At 37.7% G+C, this 17,790-nt stretch overlaps 1 protein-coding gene across 18 annotated transcripts in view; it reads right to left on the minus strand.

Moving 5' to 3' along the window:
- Patronin (calmodulin-regulated spectrin-associated protein patronin) overlaps positions 1–17,790 on the minus strand; it is an 86,754-nt gene that overhangs the window by 11,888 nt on the left and 57,076 nt on the right. For 13 of the 18 annotated variants that reach the window (XM_076620137.1, XM_076620140.1, XM_076620139.1 and 10 more), the window contains exons 2-11: positions 15,130–15,225; positions 9,740–9,955; positions 8,346–8,800; positions 7,348–7,463; positions 6,040–6,150; positions 3,379–3,460; positions 2,646–2,865; positions 2,054–2,558; positions 1,803–1,972; positions 140–316 (exon numbers count right to left, since the gene is read on the minus strand). In XM_076620137.1, coding sequence (XP_076476252.1) covers positions 140–316; positions 1,803–1,972; positions 2,054–2,558; positions 2,646–2,865; positions 3,379–3,460; positions 6,040–6,150; positions 7,348–7,463; positions 8,346–8,800; positions 9,740–9,955; positions 15,130–15,225 — 2,148 coding nt within the window. The remainder of the gene's footprint in view (positions 1–139; positions 317–1,802; positions 1,973–2,053; positions 2,559–2,645; positions 2,866–3,378; positions 3,461–6,039; positions 6,151–7,347; positions 7,464–8,345; positions 8,801–9,739; positions 9,956–15,129; positions 15,226–17,790) is intronic. The other 5 variants (XM_076620128.1, XM_033332547.2, XM_033332543.2 and 2 more) reach the window with 3 other exon arrangements.

Below are 17,790 nucleotides of genomic sequence, written 5' to 3' on the forward strand. Positions count from 1 at the left end.
TTTAAAAGCAAAAGTACAAAAGAAGTTAACGAATGTCTAGAAGCCATACATAAGCCATGTATGTAAATTGCTAGACGAATCAGCAAATATTTCTCTTTCAAATGTTCATCTACAGGAACACTGTTGTATAATATCGTACCTTGAGCGAGAAGGGTCTCTGTGGTTTTTCTTGAGAGGGTTGTTGGGTTACGGGGGTCGTCTCGGAAACACTTGTCGGGGTCTCCCCCGAAGATCCGGAGGTTACAGGAGTGGGGGGACCAATTTCAGCCGGACTGTCCCCCCCAGACGTTGATGAAGAGGGAGATTTAACCTTACCCTGCAACCAGCCCAAGCACCGTGCCTTGTTAAGTACTTGGAGTCCGCATATGCTGAGTCCAATATGTCATCAACCACCACACCATGGTCGGACTTCTCCGCAGCCAAATATATACGTTACATTCAAGCACTAAACGCCAAAGCCAATTCAAAGACTTGCAAATACTTAATTGCCAATAGCTTTCTTCGCTATTGCACGACTGAATAATTCTTTTTAAGTAAGTACGATAGAACTTCCGTAGTGCACAATGTTCCCAACTAAAGTGAATGAGTAAATACGTATCTGTTTATCTGATTACTTGAAGAACTTGAAAAAGAAACATAGCGTTTTTACTGCCTTTATCTTCTACATTCTCAGATATAAATTATCTTTTACTAGGAATTACAATTCTTATAATTTGATTTCGTCTATATTTAAGATTTTTCAGTTTTTCTAAATTTAATATCGATAGATGAGAAGTAAGTCAATTTGAATATAACTTTCTCGGTTAAAAGTTGCTAATTACTAATGTAAAACATGCATACCGTCACCAAATTAATTTAAACGGTTACTTGTTTATTACTCACATTACTTATTTAGAGATATTTTTACATAAACATGTATAAAGCGGAGGAACGAGAACGGCATCCAAGGAACTGATAATCTATTTTATTATACAAAGTGTGTAGTCTACGTTCAATTTTATAATTCTGTAATAATAGAACTTTATCATATCAGCATGCACTTACCACCAAGTACAGCTGAAAGATAAGAAAGAAAAACGTATTACAATAGTTTAGCTGGCAATAAAGATTATCTGCATTAACCATGATAGGCATCAAAATTATATCACATTTGCAACTACACACAAAGATTCATTGCTCCAGAAGCTAATGATATGACAGAAATATAGATGTTACGGAAAGAAATTAACAAGTATCGAAAAATATGCGGCATTTACCTGAAATAAAACATTATTATCGCAAGCTCACTTACAACGCTACTTCACAGTAATTGAATATAGTAATACAGCCAGTTATAAAATCAAATAAACGTTATAGAAGCAAATATATAATAAATATCGAATTGCTTGTGGATCTAAACAAATTTCGTTACAGAAGAAAAAGAAACTGTTCGACGTTCGATACAATATAATTATGCATTGCTCTATACTAAACACCCGTGGCAAAATTTCAAATACCTCATGGCTGTATTCAATGCTCTGTTTCGTTTCGATTTATCTCCTTTCCCCTACTCTTGTACGAGAACAATCGAAGATTAATTCCTCCGGGATACTAAGTATAATTAGAAACGAGAAAACGAAGCACATATACGCTCTCTAAAAATACTTATTCTCATATCTTATCAATGATGCATCTTCCAATGAAAGAAACAAATCATTAAAAAGGCCATGAAAGTGATCTGGCTGAAATTCGATCGTGAGACTTTAAAAAATGGGAAACGCGAAGTTCGCGATCATCTTTTCGAGCGTAATCACGTATTTTACCTTCGTGACAGCTTGCAGGAACGCAGCTTTGCCCACTTTCTGCCGTTGTTTCGACATCACGACTTCCATCCTCCTCTTCTCGTTTTCTATGTGGCGTCGTTTCTCCTCCAACTTCAATCTAATATTATTCAGTTGTGAGGCCATAATCGTGTTACCTCCGTTCTCGTCTGCTAGCACGATTACATCGTTTATTCCATTAATATAGGAGGAACTATCTAAGTCATGCGCCTCTTCAAATAATAAATACATACCAACAGAATGTTGTTCCATCTGTTGAGATTGTTGGTTGCTCTGTTGCTGCCACGTGGTCGTATTCGGTAACGTGGCGAACGTCGTTTTCTTCTCACCATTCCTATTACCATTGGTCTGACCAAGTTTCTTATTCGACAGATTCGACTTGCTGTCGTCGCGTTCTTGTTCCGTGTAGGTCAAGTTGATCCCTTTCTCAGAGCTCTGCCTGCTTAAATTCGCGAAGCTGGCTAACTTGGACGTATCCCCGTCCGAATTAACGTTCTCGCTGGAATGTAAAATTTGCTTGAGCGCGACGTTGTCCAAGCTAGAGTTTGAGGTCTGCCTTCTTAATCTCGGCGGTTCTTCCTTATCGTATCCGTTATCTGATAAAATATGCTGCACTCCGCTACCGTACACATCCTGAACGCTAGATCTTGCTGGTAGTGTCGGCTCTGTGGTGCTCCGTTTGCCAATGTGCGCGCCGACCTCCTTGTCTGGATTTCTGCCGAAGTTGTGTAAATTGTCCTGCACAAGAAACGTCGTCACTCGATCGTTCCCTTTTACTTCTTTTGAATCTGAATAATTGATATCACGTTGGCAGTGATCACTCACCTGAGATCCACCAAAGTTCTCAATGGTCAGCTGAGAGTCATCCGAAACACTGTTACGCCTGGATCGTCGGCCAGCATACGAGCTTCTCCTCTGTTCTTCCCAATTGCTTGGCCGACCAGCGGCATCTACTCTAGTTATAGATTTCTCGTCTGCTACGGAACTTAACGTAGGGATGCCTTTGCCACGGTGGACTACGAAACTTTCTTCGCTCCCTGCTCGTCTGTGAAACAATCATAAATCAGAGATAGTAGAATAATTTTCAACGCTTTGATCAGTGTTTGCTATTCACTGATTTCGTATCGAATGCTGATAAAGGATAAATTATATTTGATTTATGATTACGTAGCTCTAAGTCTGAAGAAACGAAGCTACAGCGTGTTAATGTTCGTATTAAACGTTGTTAGAAATACGGTCTGCCTGTGTTCACGGAGTGTGAATCAATATTACAAGGAAATGGATTAACAGTTGACTACTAAGAAACTTATGCATTCCGAAAGCGATAAATGTCGTTTGTCGTTCCATATTTTTTGCTAATCTTTATAACATTAGACTATGATCTCTTTACGACAGAGTCTAGCCTTTTCTGAAACGAGAAGAATAAAGATCTGTCTTGCAATATTTTAACCGAATATGCTCTGTATTCTTTTCAAGGATCGTCATACGAAGAGTAGAATATTGAGAATTGTTAGGATTACTTTCGAAATAAGTATAAAAATGAAGCGTGAAAACCTACCTGTCGTCGTGAGAATAATTTTCGGCAGTTTGTTGCAGTGATTGTGACTTCTTGACAGAGGAGGATGACGGTGCTTTTGCAACTAGAAAATAATTCAATGCTATAGCGATCGCTTACGTATGTACCTAAATGATATCAATATCTAAATCAATAATCACTCCTGACGTGTAGGACAATAGAAGTTCGGAAGGATCCTTTAATCGGTGTGAAAACATTAAGTTGCATCATGATACACCGAATGAAACTCACGTGCGAAATTTCTATACACTGTCCGGCAACATTGTCCAACATTGGCGATCGGCCACTGTGCTGTGGCTGCAAGAAAATCGATCGTAACAAATAAATCGTGATCGCGTCACGATGAAAATTTGTCGCCAGACTATAGAAATTTCGGGACGCACGAGTTTCAGAAACCAATATGTCTATTGAACAAAAGCTAATGTTATCATACACTGGAAAAATGTACACTCGTCAGATGGGTAAAACGGTTAATTAGAGCTAACAGACTAATCTCTAGCTGTGTCTAATCGTCGTGGTAATGTGTCACACAAAAAGAAAGTCGACCAAACCCATTCAAAACGAACGAAACAAGGGGGGCAGAAATAAAAATAGGTACAAGGATCACCGAGCAGACACAGAAATACAAAACACGCAATAACGTAGACGATGTACGTTGCAAAACAAGTATACCAACTTAATATGGAGTGGATATATTAATGAATCGTTGAGATTTCTTCCTGTATCAGTGAATATGATATAAGACAAAGAGGAGGCATCATGCAGAACGAAAGGAACGGAAAGCTAACGACAACGCAAGCGGCAACCAAACGATGAGAACGAACGTTTGTTAATACTTCTTTTTTTTTTAATCACAAAAATGCGCAAACACGTATTCTTCATGCAGTCCTAATAGTTAGAAGATCGCTACTCCATCATGGCATTAAATGGTACGCAAAATAATACGATTAGTAAGAAGCAGAGTGCGCCTAATAGTTATCTGCGCTTTGTTACATAGCTAAATCTAAACATCTGGCCACGTTTTAAATGCAGAACGCATTTTTCATTCGCTTGTTTTTCCTTTTTTTTTCTTTTCTTTCTCTTCCCTCTGTCTCTTTTTTTTTTTTTTTTAATTAATTATCATTAGTAGTAGTATTCTTTTACACGTGATAAAAATATGGACACATTTTGAAACAACTCGTTCGATCGTTCCTGAGTCGAAGTACGTATTTTACTTTCAGCTTGTTTCAGTTAACGTCCTTCTTATGCGTAGGATACAGACACGCGATAATATTGTTACTACAACGATGACAAATCCGTCAATGGAACAAAAATCCAGACGTACTGTGCGATCTTGGAGAAAAGATTAGACACGTAAAAAGATCGTGGATATCGTTCCATCGTTCCCGAAATCATTAGGAAACCAGTTATTAAGAAAAGTAACTCTACCGTACAATACCTGCGCGAACATTGAAATACCATTTTTTATGTGATTTACGACTTAAACGTCAATTAGCGACGTCGAGTTTAATCCATCACGTTGTTCGAAAAGTTCGTAGCGTTTCTAACAATCGATATGAAATTCAGCTGTTCTTCGCGAGATCAGAAGAGAATTTTATGAGAAACTTCTCTTAAATAACGAAATGCTTAATTGGACGAAATATTGTTCGTAGTACGTTAAATATAATGATCAAAGGAAACGATCAATTTACTGGGAAATTCATTTCGAAATGATCAATAGAGAAAGCTTTTTTGTTCGATAAAACAACGTTGATCCTACTTGTGGGGATTACTATTACAACAACAGTTATTTAAGAGAATTCATTGTTAAGAAGAAAAATGAAAAGTTTAAGAAGAAATATTCGCGATGTTATCCAATAGAAAATCCCCATTTCCTCCCTTTGAATATGCTACAAATTTTTCGAACAACCCAATGGTATAATAATTTGATTCTAGAGAAATTAGTTTAATTAGTTTAATTTATCATTAACTATGAGTCCTTATACTTTAATCGTCAAACTCATTTTAACAATAATATCTCTTTGTGCATTGATAATTACATTTGTTTCCTCTATATACAGAGTGTTTCAGGTTTCCTCGATGAGATACAAACATAGACTAGCAATTACCTGATTTAACAAGTTCTAGCAAGAATACAAAATAATGATATTCTAATGATAGAATGTTCTTCTTATCTTTACCGATAGAACGTGGTACGGTTTAACAGAGAAAACCTGAATCCGCTCAGTATGGCAAATCTACCTTTTATTCTAAAATTCGCGCACGTATTCACAGTACCTTTGTCACTCCATACTCAAAGGAAAGGGAAAATGCGTCGCATTTAAAATGTAGTAAATCTAAAGAAGACCAAAAACAGAAAACCAAGAAAATTAAATTAAGATAGAATGAAATATTACAAAGTTGAAAAAAAAAATAAAAATAAAATAAGAAGGAACCATCGAAGAACAAACGACAAACTCGACAGGTTGATGATCCCTCGGAAGACCTGAACCTTTTTCATACTCTTTCTCTTTTTCTTTTTTTGCGTTCGATTTTCTTTTTTTTTTTTTTTTTCATTCGAACCGACACGTCAGTCGGCGAAACGCGATTCAGAGAAGACCACCTAGTTTCATGATTTTTGGTTGTTTGGTAACGTGTGGGTACCTGTGAAGCCTGGCGCGGATACGGAGAGGTTGCTTCTCAGATCAGGTATCGGAGCTATAGACTGTGGCAGACTTCTTTTATGAGCTACGCCATGACTATTGCGCGGGCAGGCTGCACCCGTCACCGCACCGTATTCGTTCATTGGCAACCGGAAGTTGACGAAAGAAGAAGGCGAGGATAGCGTTGTTGTCAAGCATCAAGAAGGTTACGCCATAGAAATATATGGAAATATTACAGTTTTACATTAAGTGATATAATTACGTGGAGGATCGTCGCTGTTGATTTGTTCTTTCTTTCTTTTTTCTTTTTCTTTTTTTTTCTCTTGCAATTGTTTCTCCTTTCTTTAAAGTAAATTTTATTATTAATCGTGAAACAATATATAATTCGACTTAATTTTTGTCTTGCATATATCCGTCTAAAAAGATACAGATGCGTTTATTAGTCGCTGCTAAGGACCTGGATCTCGAGACTGGGAACGAGTGTGTGTACTGACACTGATAAAAAGCGTGATACCGTTCCAACTGCGAGCAATATTCCGTTTCGTTGATTTACGATTCGTTAGATAGTAACAGGATACGAAATTGTATACAGATAGCGTGTGGGGTATTAGAAAAATTCTGTCGCGCGTTGTTTTCCAGGATAGAACAGAGCATCGAAACAGCAACGTGATACACTTATTATAACTTATTGAAAATAATTCTTGGCTCTTTAGAATAGTCATAAAAATGTGTATGTGTGTACGCGTGAGTCTAGGTTTTGTTTGTTCAAAATTAATAATAATTTAGTAACTCTTCGTAATCTTAACTCGAAGAAATGAATTAAGATCACTGTATCGTTCGTTACTTAACCGCGTGTACAGAAAGAAGCATAAATCATCTATCTTTAGCACCGAAGATAGTTGGTTTATTTCTTCCAGTCTGCTCACTGATAAAACTTTCAAGCTTTTCGTCGGTAGCGTAGAATGAATTACACGAAGCTTACACGCTTATCGAACATAGTTATGAGACAAAACTTTGCTAAAACGTTTTCTTAACCTTATGATACGTGCGTAACAAATTTTGTACAAATATACAAGTACAGATTGCTCGCAACAGAAGCGGAATTCCATGGAAAAAAAGTATAATTAAAAATAAATTATAGAACGGGTAAGTCCAATACAGAATGTACGCAGCCTTCACCAATCACATTAATCCGATACCAAAATTCATTAGCCCTTCCTGATCAAAGGATGCGTTCATAGTGTCGAACAAGTCTCTCCAATGCTTTTTAATCGGGAATCGCCATTCTCGTCTTGAATACTTTACGTACCATCTAAGAACTGCATCGCCCTTTCCTCGCCTGGATAACGTACACATTTCGCCGGATGAATTTCCAATACGTTGTACATGTCCGCCAAGAAAACGACTAAATTTTGCTTCATGCACCTGGTATGGAAAAACGAATTATTTAAATGACAACACCTGAGAAACTTTGCTGTATGTGCTAGTCGTTGCTAACAACGCTGGAGTAAACCACGTTTCACGATGCTAATCAAAATTAACATTACTAAGGTTTTTTATGGAGAAAGTTCAATTGAAAGAATTTGATCGATATAAAGTTCATGTAGAACAATGAGATTGAATTTCATTTAAGCATAATATAAATTAGGTAAATGTTGACGAAAAAAAGTCACCTTCGATTTGCATAATTTTTTAATATGCTGTCGCAGGTCATTCTGTGTAGTATCGCGAGGGTATTATTTGGGTGAGACCGTTTATTAAAAAGTTATTATCAAAACAATTTATATTTAATAGAGTGTGAATAACAGAGGCTTATTTTCTCAGGTAACCCACGCCTAATCCAAACGCATTTCTAATTGATACCACTCTATCAAAATACAAAATAATTTTACTTTCTTTTATAAATAGATAATTTGTAATAAAAAAAAAATAAAACTCTTTTTTAGAACAACTTTTTAACAGACGGCGACCCTCAAAACTTTCGCAACGCTGCTTAGAGCAATGACCCTAAGAACATATTAGAAAATGATGGAAATCGAAGGTCCCCTTGTAAATAATTATCGTATATTACAAAGAAGATTAAGCACATTAATACTACTGGCTACAGGAGAATTGATTTCCTTTCGATAGATCTAACATTCTTCCGAAATAATACTAAGCTAATTGATAGAACCAGTTACCATTGAGAAACTTATATTTTCCAGTTTGCATGTCGAGTTACTATAAAAAGCTCGAAAAGCTAAAAGTAATAAAAAGCGAAGTGAAAGTTAAAAATCTCACGACCTTCGATTAATCTGCGACTCTTACCCCCTCATATACGTCACGTCTTCGGGTAGCATATGAAAAATGGAATAGGGTAAGCATCGGTTACAAAACGCGTGGACCAGCGACAAGTTGTGCAGCGCGTCCGCGACCGACGGTCTCTTCGACACCCTGATGTCCATCCAATTGAGCTCGCCGGGGCAGTAGAAGGCCACAACGGCGGCAAGGCCGACACCATCGCATAACGATTGGAAGTCCTTGGCAGCTGGCAGTTCTGGCAGTCGCGTTTTATCACCAGCACCTTCCTCCGCCTGGATCTTGGCAATCAACGCGTTTGACGCGTGGCTGATCCAGAGAAGAAGTCCTTTCTCGTGGTCCGCTGGCACATCCACCTCCGCCTGAGGGTCGAACCGCCGGATCGCCGAAACTACTCGATCTCCAGTCACTACTTCCTTCGCGTACAAGACCATCAGGCCCTCTATCACAGCCATATGCGCGGACTGCAAAGAGATATACGACTGTCAGATTCTATCGTGGACAGAATATTTAATGGAAAGAGAATTTATTTGAAAGATTTTATAGCAGCTGCTATACTCTGTAATTTACGTAGATGTTAATACCAAGAGAAGGAGAGTGGAAAGGAGGCGAGAAATAACAGGACCAAAGGGAGTACCGTGTGCAATATAAATCAGAGGACGGTAGGAGTATAGTACGGAGGAATAAGTTACAAGGATTATTGTAAAACAAGTCCATCATGTGGCCTTCTGGCACCTCGAATTACAATAAATATCTATCTGTTTTATAGTGGTTGTAGCATAGTTATAATAGGCCATAAGAGGAACTCGATTTACAATTATTTTCCCTGTTGCCTTGCGCTCAATTGGCATTTATTTTACCCTTCATAAATCTTTTATATTCAGATGTGTCGCGTGGTTACGTATGTATCTTATATGTGATTTATTGTGCGTTCGTTAGGACAGCAAACTGATACGGTTTTAACAGAGATAGATCAATCGGAATTTTATTCATACGACATTGTAATTAGAGTTTTGTATGTTTAAAGATGGTATGGGGAACAAATTAGATTTTTTTGTTGAATATTCTTTATTTTCTGACGACTGAGATTTCGAAGGAAATATCTACGCGTAACTATCTATTTGATGTTTCATTTTCCAGATTATAATAGATTTAGTAATAATAATAACAGTAGATTTCTAAATAATTAAAAGTATATTTTTTCCTTGATTTATTCAAAGCTCGACAGTTTCTCGTACTTCCAGTTTTAACGTCGAATAGACATTATCTTACAGTTTCGGAATTTTTTTCTCAAGTATTTTATGCTAATACCATTTTCGTTCGCGTATCATCATGATCGTGTGTTTAGAGCGCGGTCGTAAAAATTCGCGAAAGTGCAACCGAAAAAGTTCATTTCATCTTACCATCTTGAGTGGTGAATTTTGAATGAGAATCGTTTCGGTGAGTTGAGTATTGTTTGGCTCCGCGAGGTAAACACCCTTTCTGGCCAGGGCTTGGAGAATACCGCAATGATTCTGATTGTGATAATTTGGATCCGAATAGATGTTCGCCAGCGCCAAACAGTATAGTTCCGCATTGGAAAGTGCGTGGACGATCTGCGGCTTCAGGTGTTCTTGGTTCTGAAATGAAACATTTTAATAAAGTTGTGCGAGTTGTCTACGAACGACAAACAACTTCGATAAATCTTGTCTCTTTATGAAAATTGCTTACACAGAGGAAAAAACACACCTCAGAATGTCCGTCATAATTCTTACTAGATAAAACAAATCTCCCTGTGAAGATATACGCTTGTACAGAAATCCGCAATCTAATAATTATCCATTCAAACGTAGCCAATATTGAAAAAATAAAACAAGAATTTCAGACGCAATTTACTCAATTCTCATGAACCGTTTCCTATAAAAAAAAAAAAAAGAAAGAAACCTCTTAAATTATGAAAAGGAAACGAAAAAATTTCTAAGCAACGAAAACTCAAATTAAAAAAAGGAAAGCGGAGAAAGGAAGAAAATAGCGGCTGCAGAGAAATCAGGTTCGTGTCAAAGCAGATCTGCTCGTAGCGGCAGCTCGAAACACAATACCCTGTGTCGCATAGGTTGGCCGCAACCGCATAAGAATATCCGGCAGGCACGACGAGCAAATATTAGTATTCCGTAATTTCCGGCGTAGTGCGCGGAAATGCGAAGAACTCGAGACGATGCATCGTAGTAACGGAAATACACTGGTCGTCGCTATTGTCGCTGAACTATCGCGGAACAACACGCGCCACGCGTCTAACCAACCAGGATAACGCTTGTAAAAGAAGGAAGAAGACATGCAGAATGCAAGAGAAAGAAATTTGAATAATTTCCCTTGAAACGTGAAAATTCTGTTCGTTAAAGTATGAGATAAAGTTTGCTAAAGGGTGAGATTGGAACATAAAAGTTCGAGATTTCTGATAAAGGTCGCGTTCTTATGGCTATTCCTTGAGACGCAGATATTGTCAAACTTGTAACACGTAGCATAAATTTAAATTGTAGTTTTTGGTCTTTGATAGGTTAATTGGATAATTAACGATGTTACCATGAATACTTATCATTTCACGATAATCTCGGTTCACCTAGATTTCAAGATGCCCGCAAACTAGATCGCGAATATCCAGATACCTTTACTCGAATCGTCAACTCCAAGCGGACTTGAAGCGTCGCCGCGAAAACTCGTTTCTCTCTTTACGATTCTGCCTCGTACAGAAAAGAAATTAGGACAGAATTGATGTTTCGTCGGTCAGCGGAGCTTCGGTCGAGACAACTTTACGATAGAAACGTGAGGTTCTTGCGGTTTGTTCCAAGTTCCATATACGTACAGCACAGAAAAAGTTAATCCCTTTCCGATTGTTACTGCCTCTCGCTTTATGTGCCATACAAACATGTTTTTTTTACTTTAAGTTACTTTTCGAAATGTGGAAATAACACCGTGGTGTTTGGTTGAATACTCAACAGGGGAAGCATTAAGTATGGAATATTTAATTATTACGTTTGCAATAGTTTTACGTCCTTTATCATTATTTCTTTATTAGCTAATAAATAATTCATATTCGTTAAGAAGCGACATAAATATGATAATTCGACATCTTATATCTTTTACAAGTTAATCTTTCATAAAATTAATCACTTTTTACCACATTAAGATTAATTTTAAAAAAACCATAAAAAGCCCAAAAATTTGATATGTTAAATAATTTGCTATACAAAGAATTACTATTGAAAAAAATTATACAACTGTCTGATTTATTTCGAATGCTTAATGTAAATTACTTTGGCGACTATTAAATTACATATTAAAGATTTCTTTAAAAAAAAAGTACATCAAACAGTAAATAAAAGATAAATGGTTTCTAAAGTATACCTAAATATATATATCTTGCGAATTTTATTTTTTCAATCTTTTCGAGCGACGCGTCTTACTGAAAAGAGGAAAACACGACGTCATCTATCTAAAAGATAATTACCGCTATGATTTACGCTACATTAATTCCTTACGTAGGCACTTGAAATGACTGAAATAGCCCCCGCTGGCTGTATATATATATAACGACCAATTAAATCTGCTCTTGGTCCATAAAAAAAAAAGTGGCTCGAAAAATCGATCGTAGTTAAAAGTCTGTTGAAAACGAGCGAGCGAGCAAGTCACTGATCTGAAATAAGTAGAAAGTATTACGTACATTATTTTGCCAATCATTGGAACTTACGCAATCGCTAGCCCGAATCTACACTTGCTAGTACAATTTTACGAACTTCGCTTTTTCCAACGGGAGGAACTCGCAAATCAGCTGTAACAAAAGATAAATCGGCGAGACACAATAGGGAAGGAAAAAAAACGGAAGAACAATCGAAACGATCGATTATCAGATGCTCAGGCTCCGTTCGCACAGGTGAAGAAAGCCGCGACAACTACTCGTTGAAGATGAGCCAGACTCTGGTCTCTATTGTTTCTTCCAGAGAGTCGTAATCATCGTCGGATTACACCTTTGACTTTAAAGGGAAAGCCGAGACTCGGCAACTGGTTATCCGAACGAACGAAAGTTCAAGTGTGAAAAGGATGCGACTAGCTTGCAGATGGTTCATAAGGAAGAAAGAGGAGAGTTCTTGCCGGTTAATCAAGCGATACCGGAGAGATCGTGACTAGAGGCTGAAACATCTATTGTGGCTGAATTCATTATCCTGGAACAAAGAGTACCACGGATCGAAAGTATTTGGTCTTGTTGATGGTTAACGTCTAAAAATGAGGCTCGTGTGTGCATTTTGATTATCAAATTAATTAAATATTGCTTTTACGTTGTAATTGCGTGCTAGGGCAGGAACAGTGAACGAGAACAACAAACGACGAAGATGCGCCTTCTCCTTGTGCCGAACGTTTCTGTAATTTAACGACCAAAGAAATACGAATTCCTCGGATATTCGAACGAACTGACAATTTCCCTAGTCTCTGTCTGAACAAATGAAATTTAATATCATGGAACGCGTTCTCGCGTTAAAAATTCATGTAGTTCAGTGGACAAAAAATATGGGTTTCCCAGATATTAAAAACGAACTGACGATTTCCTTGATCTCTATTTGAACAAATGAAATTTAATATCGGAGAAACGATTGCTCTATTACTCGGATGATCTATCGTACGAACATTTCTGTCTTCTTATTAGCTCGGATACGGGAGGCTCTAGCGCGCTTTCGAGTAGAACCGTTCGATAGCACTTTCCAAGTTCAAGGGTCTCACCTGGCGGCGCCGGAACACCTTGAACAGCTCCCTCTCGGTCGTGAATTTCGAGCGTCTCGAAACAAAGAATCGATAGCTAGCTATTAATTGATTCCGCTTAACGAAACGGCGATGGTCCTCGGCTAAATAATACATCCTGCGATCGAGTCGACAAGGCACAAAAGAAACGTATAAATCAACGCGAACGCTCGTCACGGTACTTCCATGATTTACTGATCGCAGAGAAAGAGGTCGGCTGCGGACGATCGCGCGGTAATTCAATTGCCTTAACTGGATCAACCACACAACCGAAGCTTTCGTGTATGCATTGTACGTGGAATGCCAGATACGGTTGTGAAGTAACAGTGTAACAATCGATATCAGTTTGTTTACTTTTACGATACAAAGAATAATTACTCCAAGCGATTACCTATCCTTCGCGCTCTAACGTTATTACTAGTTTCGATATACAATTTTCCTCGATTGCTCGATTAAATTGTACTTCAAACTCGCCGTGATGTTTATTATTTCTATGTAGGGTAATCCAGTAAGAATTAGCGCCGTGAATACCTTTGGTATCGCGAGAGTAGGACGAGGAGTTCTCGAGCAAAAATTGTTTGATATTTCCTTGTTGAAATGGCTACATTTCGAATGCAGAATTATTTCCATACGGCGTTGTGCCATGACGAACTATATCGTAGTGATCGATAGGGGCGTTGTTCGTTTCACACGACGAAATATTTCGTCTTACACGGTGATTTGTACCTTTTCATGACGTTCCATGTTTCGTGTAAAAATCTTTCGCGCCAACGAGAGATGAGATTATTTACATAAAAGAGAGGCACTTGCACGCGGAATTGAAAATATCTGGACGTTTTCAAAACTCGCAAAAACAGAGAATTCTTTGTTACGACTAATATGCTGCCTCGAGTTTTCCTTCCGCGTTCGCCGCGTATTACACGGGTCCACCTCGTTCGTCATATCTATGATAAGCAATCTCTCGTTATAACAGATATCCGTGTCATTTCCGAGAAACTTTCCCGAGATTTCGCCGTTCATTATCGAAGTTCGGCGGAAGAATACTTTTCACGGATCTTTATTAGCGTTTGCCGAGTAAAACGCCCAACGACTTTGCGTATACCTTTCACGATGCCAGCAACGGTTTTCTCCGTCACAAAATAACGACGTGTGCCACAAAAGAGTTTTCAGCACGCGTTAAAAATCGCGGAAGAAACCGAGCTACCGCCATTGAGAACCGACATGTCCACCGGGTGTCTTCTCTGAGTTGTCGAATGATACGCGGCACTTAGAAAAATTAGAATTTAACCGAAAACCACGATACTTTAAGAATCAAGTAGCTAGACGGAGGTCCTGTCTTCTATCAGCGAATACGACTGATACTTTGATTCTGTTCTCGGAACACTGCTGTTTTAATTGAATGTTTCTGTCGAAAGTTCTTGTAAAGTTAATTAGTCTCGAGTTAAGTGAGTTGAAAAAGTCCGTAGTAGAACCGAAGACAAACTTTCAGTAAAAAAAACACGTAGTTTGTGACGTAATAATTGCTTGAAGATAAAGGAGGGATCATTAATTACGTTGATCAGAAAATTCCAAGTTTAGATTAATTGGAGAAGTTGTAGCTGAAATTTTCAATAATCAATCTTTAACGTGATTGGTAAAAATATTTATACAGTTTGTGATCGACCAACTCTAAAATAACAGAAACGCAAGGGGATCGTTTATCACGTTGATCAGAAGATGGTAAGTTTAGATTAAATCGAAAAGTTGTATGTGATATTTCCAACAACTAATCTTCGACGTGATTCATTTATTTATTATTATTCGTTATTGCATTTTAGTCAATCGACAAATTATTTCAACGCTGTAGAACTGTTCGGTTTCGTTGTTAAAATATTCTCCCTGTGTTTTCAGAACTCGATTCTTACAATCGGTATTCAATTTCTGTCCTGTCGTAATTCAAATTGGCGTTAATAAGAATCCGCGCGTCTCTGTATCGATTATAACGTCAACTGTGGCAGGTGTCTGGTAAAAAATCAGCTCTACTTACCTCATTATCGATATAATACGGATCACGAAGGTTTTCTGGCACTCGGTTGTTGTACGCCTTCGACAAGAGCCATTTTACGGAGGCACGTTGTTTGGCCTGCAACAATGAAAAACAAGAGAAAATCAATAATTATCACTTGGAACGTTCGAGATCGACGTTTGCACTGTCGATAGACAATGACGAATGAATGTAACAAAAACGAAGTACGCGATCGCACTGTTTAGATTTTGTGTCGAAAAGTCCCAGTGCATTTGAAAGCTACGAACGACTGACGGTACTTTGTATCTCATTGTTATCTTCTCAATAATTTTTATTGGACAAAACTCGAAATATTTATAAATTGATAGTATACATATATAATAATATAGACGTATTTCATAAAAATAACAAATATGACGAGCGCTATTGCGCCGCTTGTTTTTCTTCGCAATCGATCAAGACAAGCGTTGCCGTATTGTTCGAGATTCTTCAACCCTATTTTTTTAAAGACCTCTGGGACTCAAACTGTTAATATTTTTCCATCTTAAAAACCATCGATCTAACTATAAACATATACACACGTACTGCTTGATTTGACACGTTTGATCGAAGAAGATTAACAATATAAAAATGTAATAGCCGCAATAACAACGCGTTGTTCCTTCGTTTCCAAATTCCATGTATTTTAATCATTTTTCCCACTTTCTTCCAATCTCTAAATAAATAAGATAAGATTTGCAAATTACAGACGAATATGTAAGAACATTTGCAACAAGATCTGACGCATCGCAGCTTATTCTGTCTAAGGGTTTGTGTATCGTTTAAAACGTTCCTGTCTATGGCTGTGTAATATTATCTATAGATTACAGAGGATTAAAACATCTTCCTTGCAACAAGGTTGTAAGGTTCAACGACTATCCAGCAGGTGGTACGCTTTCATCGCACTTTTATACCTTCGTGCCTCGTACACTTTCCTTCTAACAATAAGATAAGGCACTTCACCAGCCACTCGAGACGCTTCTTCGCGCCTTATTGTATGGTAAATCTTCAAGCACCGCGCCCTTTTCTAGAATCGAGAGCTGCCCTAACGTGCCTGGCCCGACAGACAAATAATTTTTAAGGAAAGTACATACATACGTAATATACCTTCAATGTGTCGCAGCCAAGCGAATGGCGCATAATTCGTCGATTCGTTTCAACGACGGATATATCCGCTGTGACAGGCAATTAATAGTTTGGCAACGCAGTACGAGTTTGTAAATTTCCCGTTTTGCATAATTTCTATCGTCGTATCGAATACAAGGTACGTGAAAAATGGGCAAAAATGTTTGTTTGCCAGTCGACGTAGACTAAAATCAATGTCATCGACGAGAAAGATAAAAATCTTGTCGCGTTTGTGAAAGATGCTCTACCAGCCCTGACCAAATGATCGGTTTCGATATTTCATTTAAAATTGTACATTCGTTATGTTATTTCTGTTGTTCGTCTAACTTCATGTAAATTCTTGTATTATCCGATTAATCAATTTCTCAATTTTTATTGATACGACGATGTCCGCTTCGCGATAACAGGATTAATCACGATTACAGCAACAATTACGTCACTCGTCAATTACGGAGACCGATACAATCGTACAATACAAGTATTTTGAGCGAGGAAGAGCGTCGATTTATAACATTGGGCGAGGCTCGGGAATGTGTGCAAGTTAAAGGGGTCAACGAAGTCCGGCCAATCATTGTTATCGACCCAGCACAAGCATTGTTAGTTATACAGTAGTCATCCTTCCTTTCGTGATAGACGACCCTGAACGGCGCCTTATGTCCCATTTCGTGCGCGGGATGCAACGGAAGCTTCTCCCGTTCCAGGTCGCTCGTGAAAATCCCAAGACGGTGGGAAATTGTTATTTTATTCGGAAAGTAACAGCGAGAGAGATGGCTCTTTGGAAGCAAATTCACCTCTGTTTTTATTACCTTGGTTTCTGATATACCCATCGCTAACAAGGGAAGATCATCCAACTCGCAGATTCGACAAATTATGAAACTTTGGGAATATGTAGACGATATATTGATACGTATTACGCAATTATTTTTCTTTTTTGCTATGCAAATTCACTCTAAGAGGGTGACATTGATCTCTGAAAATCCAGTTATTTTCGAATTTTACGTTACAGCTTCCCTAGAACGTTGATAAACTTTTTTGCCAAATGACGGTCCTCGTTAAAAGAAGTAACTTTTGTCTGAGAACCTTCTTTTTCTATCTTTTGTAGTTCACGAGTCGAAAGGTAAAATCGGAAAATGGATTTTCAAGGGTCAATATCACCCTCTTCGGGCCAAAAAAGGGTCGAGAAAGATTGCGTGATACATATCTATATATCGTCTACATATTCTCAAAGTTTCATAGTTTTTCCAAGTTACAAGTTGGGAATCTTGCCTTGCAGGTTGAAAATATTTATTTATTTTTATACTTGTATTTATTATATACGATATTTACACGTACATGGATATGTATATATTCGTATTTATATTTACTTATTAATGATACTTTGTAAATTATTGTTAAATATTTTGAACGATTAAAATGCGAGTTTAATAATTCGTCGTCTGAATTGTCAATCCACTAGATAAGATTAAATCGTTATCTTTCTTCCTTAACTTATTTTTGTTAAATACATTCCAAGGCTGT

The sequence above is a fragment of the Bombus vancouverensis genome, chromosome 7 (genome assembly GCF_051014615.1).
Source record: "Bombus vancouverensis nearcticus chromosome 7, iyBomVanc1_principal, whole genome shotgun sequence".
Lineage (NCBI taxonomy): Eukaryota > Metazoa > Arthropoda > Insecta > Hymenoptera > Apidae > Bombus > Bombus vancouverensis.